The sequence below is a fragment of the Protobothrops mucrosquamatus genome, unplaced genomic scaffold (assembly GCF_001527695.2).
Source record: "Protobothrops mucrosquamatus isolate PMUCROS unplaced genomic scaffold, P.Mucros_1.0 scaffold5073, whole genome shotgun sequence".
Classification (NCBI taxonomy): Eukaryota; Metazoa; Chordata; class Lepidosauria; order Squamata; family Viperidae; genus Protobothrops; species Protobothrops mucrosquamatus.
The window spans coordinates 53,425-54,447 of NW_015390950.1; the positions used below are offsets into that span (position 1 = coordinate 53,425).

General features: G+C 48.6%; 1 protein-coding gene across 1 annotated transcript in view; it reads right to left on the bottom strand.

Moving 5' to 3' along the window:
• Nucleotides 1-581: 581 nt before the first annotated feature.
• LOC107299528 (diacylglycerol O-acyltransferase 2-like) overlaps nucleotides 582-1,023 on the bottom strand; it is a 38,739-nt gene continuing 38,297 nt past the window's right edge. The window contains exon 6 of the mRNA XM_015828890.1: nucleotides 582-736. Coding sequence (XP_015684376.1) covers nucleotides 582-736 — 155 coding nt within the window. The remainder of the gene's footprint in view (nucleotides 737-1,023) is intronic.

The window sequence follows — 1,023 nt, forward strand, 5'->3', positions numbered from 1 at the left end:
TAAGTTTTAGTCTCCAGTCCTTGGATCCTCTTAGTTGCTCTTCTCTGAACTTTTTCCAAAGTCCCGACATCCTTTTTGTAGTAGGGTGACCAAAACTGGCTGCAGTATTCCAGGTGTGGCCTTACTAGGGCTTTGTAAAGCGGTACTAATACTTCACGTGCTCTTGATTCTATGCCTCTGTTTATACAACCCAGGATTGTGTTAGCTTTTTTGGTGGCCTCGAGCCGGCCTAAAGATGGCTGGCTTTCTTCTCACTGCTCTTAAACAGGGAAATCTGGGTATCCCTGAAGAGCAGCAGAGGAAAAAGCAAATGGCGGCACCGTGGACACTTGAGGTGGTATGAGGGGATTCATTTACCTCAGTAATGGGGCAACACAGCTCTGTCGCACTGGCTCTAGAGAGATGTAATATTTGAATTATTTTTTTTAGACAATATTCCTTTATCTTCTCTACAGATCCATGCTCCTTTCACCCCAATGCCACAGAGCAGAACACAAAACAATAGGACTGGCAGAAAGAGTCTCTTTTGGCGCCGGTTTCCAAGCCCGCCAGCAAATTAAGACCCGTCGGGTGGTCGCCGTTCAGTTGATCTCCAACGTCTCCAACTCCGTCAGGCCAAATTTCGCCTTGTACTTGTCAAAGAGCGTCACCAGAGACTGTACATACAGGTTGTGATAAAAGTCTATTTCCTTCTGGCTCGGATTGTCGGTTTTCGGGACTGTGATGGGCTCACCAACTGGAACACAAAAGAGAGAAAGGGGCGTGACAGGTGACGGATAGATAGGTTAGCCCAGGGGTCTTCCAACCTGGCCCCTTCATGACAGGTGGACTTCAACTACCAGAATTCCTCAGCCAGCATGGGGGAACTATGGCCCCTTCATGACTTGCAGACTTCAACTCCCAGAATTCCTCAGCCAGCATGGGGGAACTATGGCCCCTTCATGACTCGTGGACTTCAACTCCCAGAATTCCTGAGCCAGCATGGGGGAACTATGGCCCCTTCATGACTCATGGACTTCAACT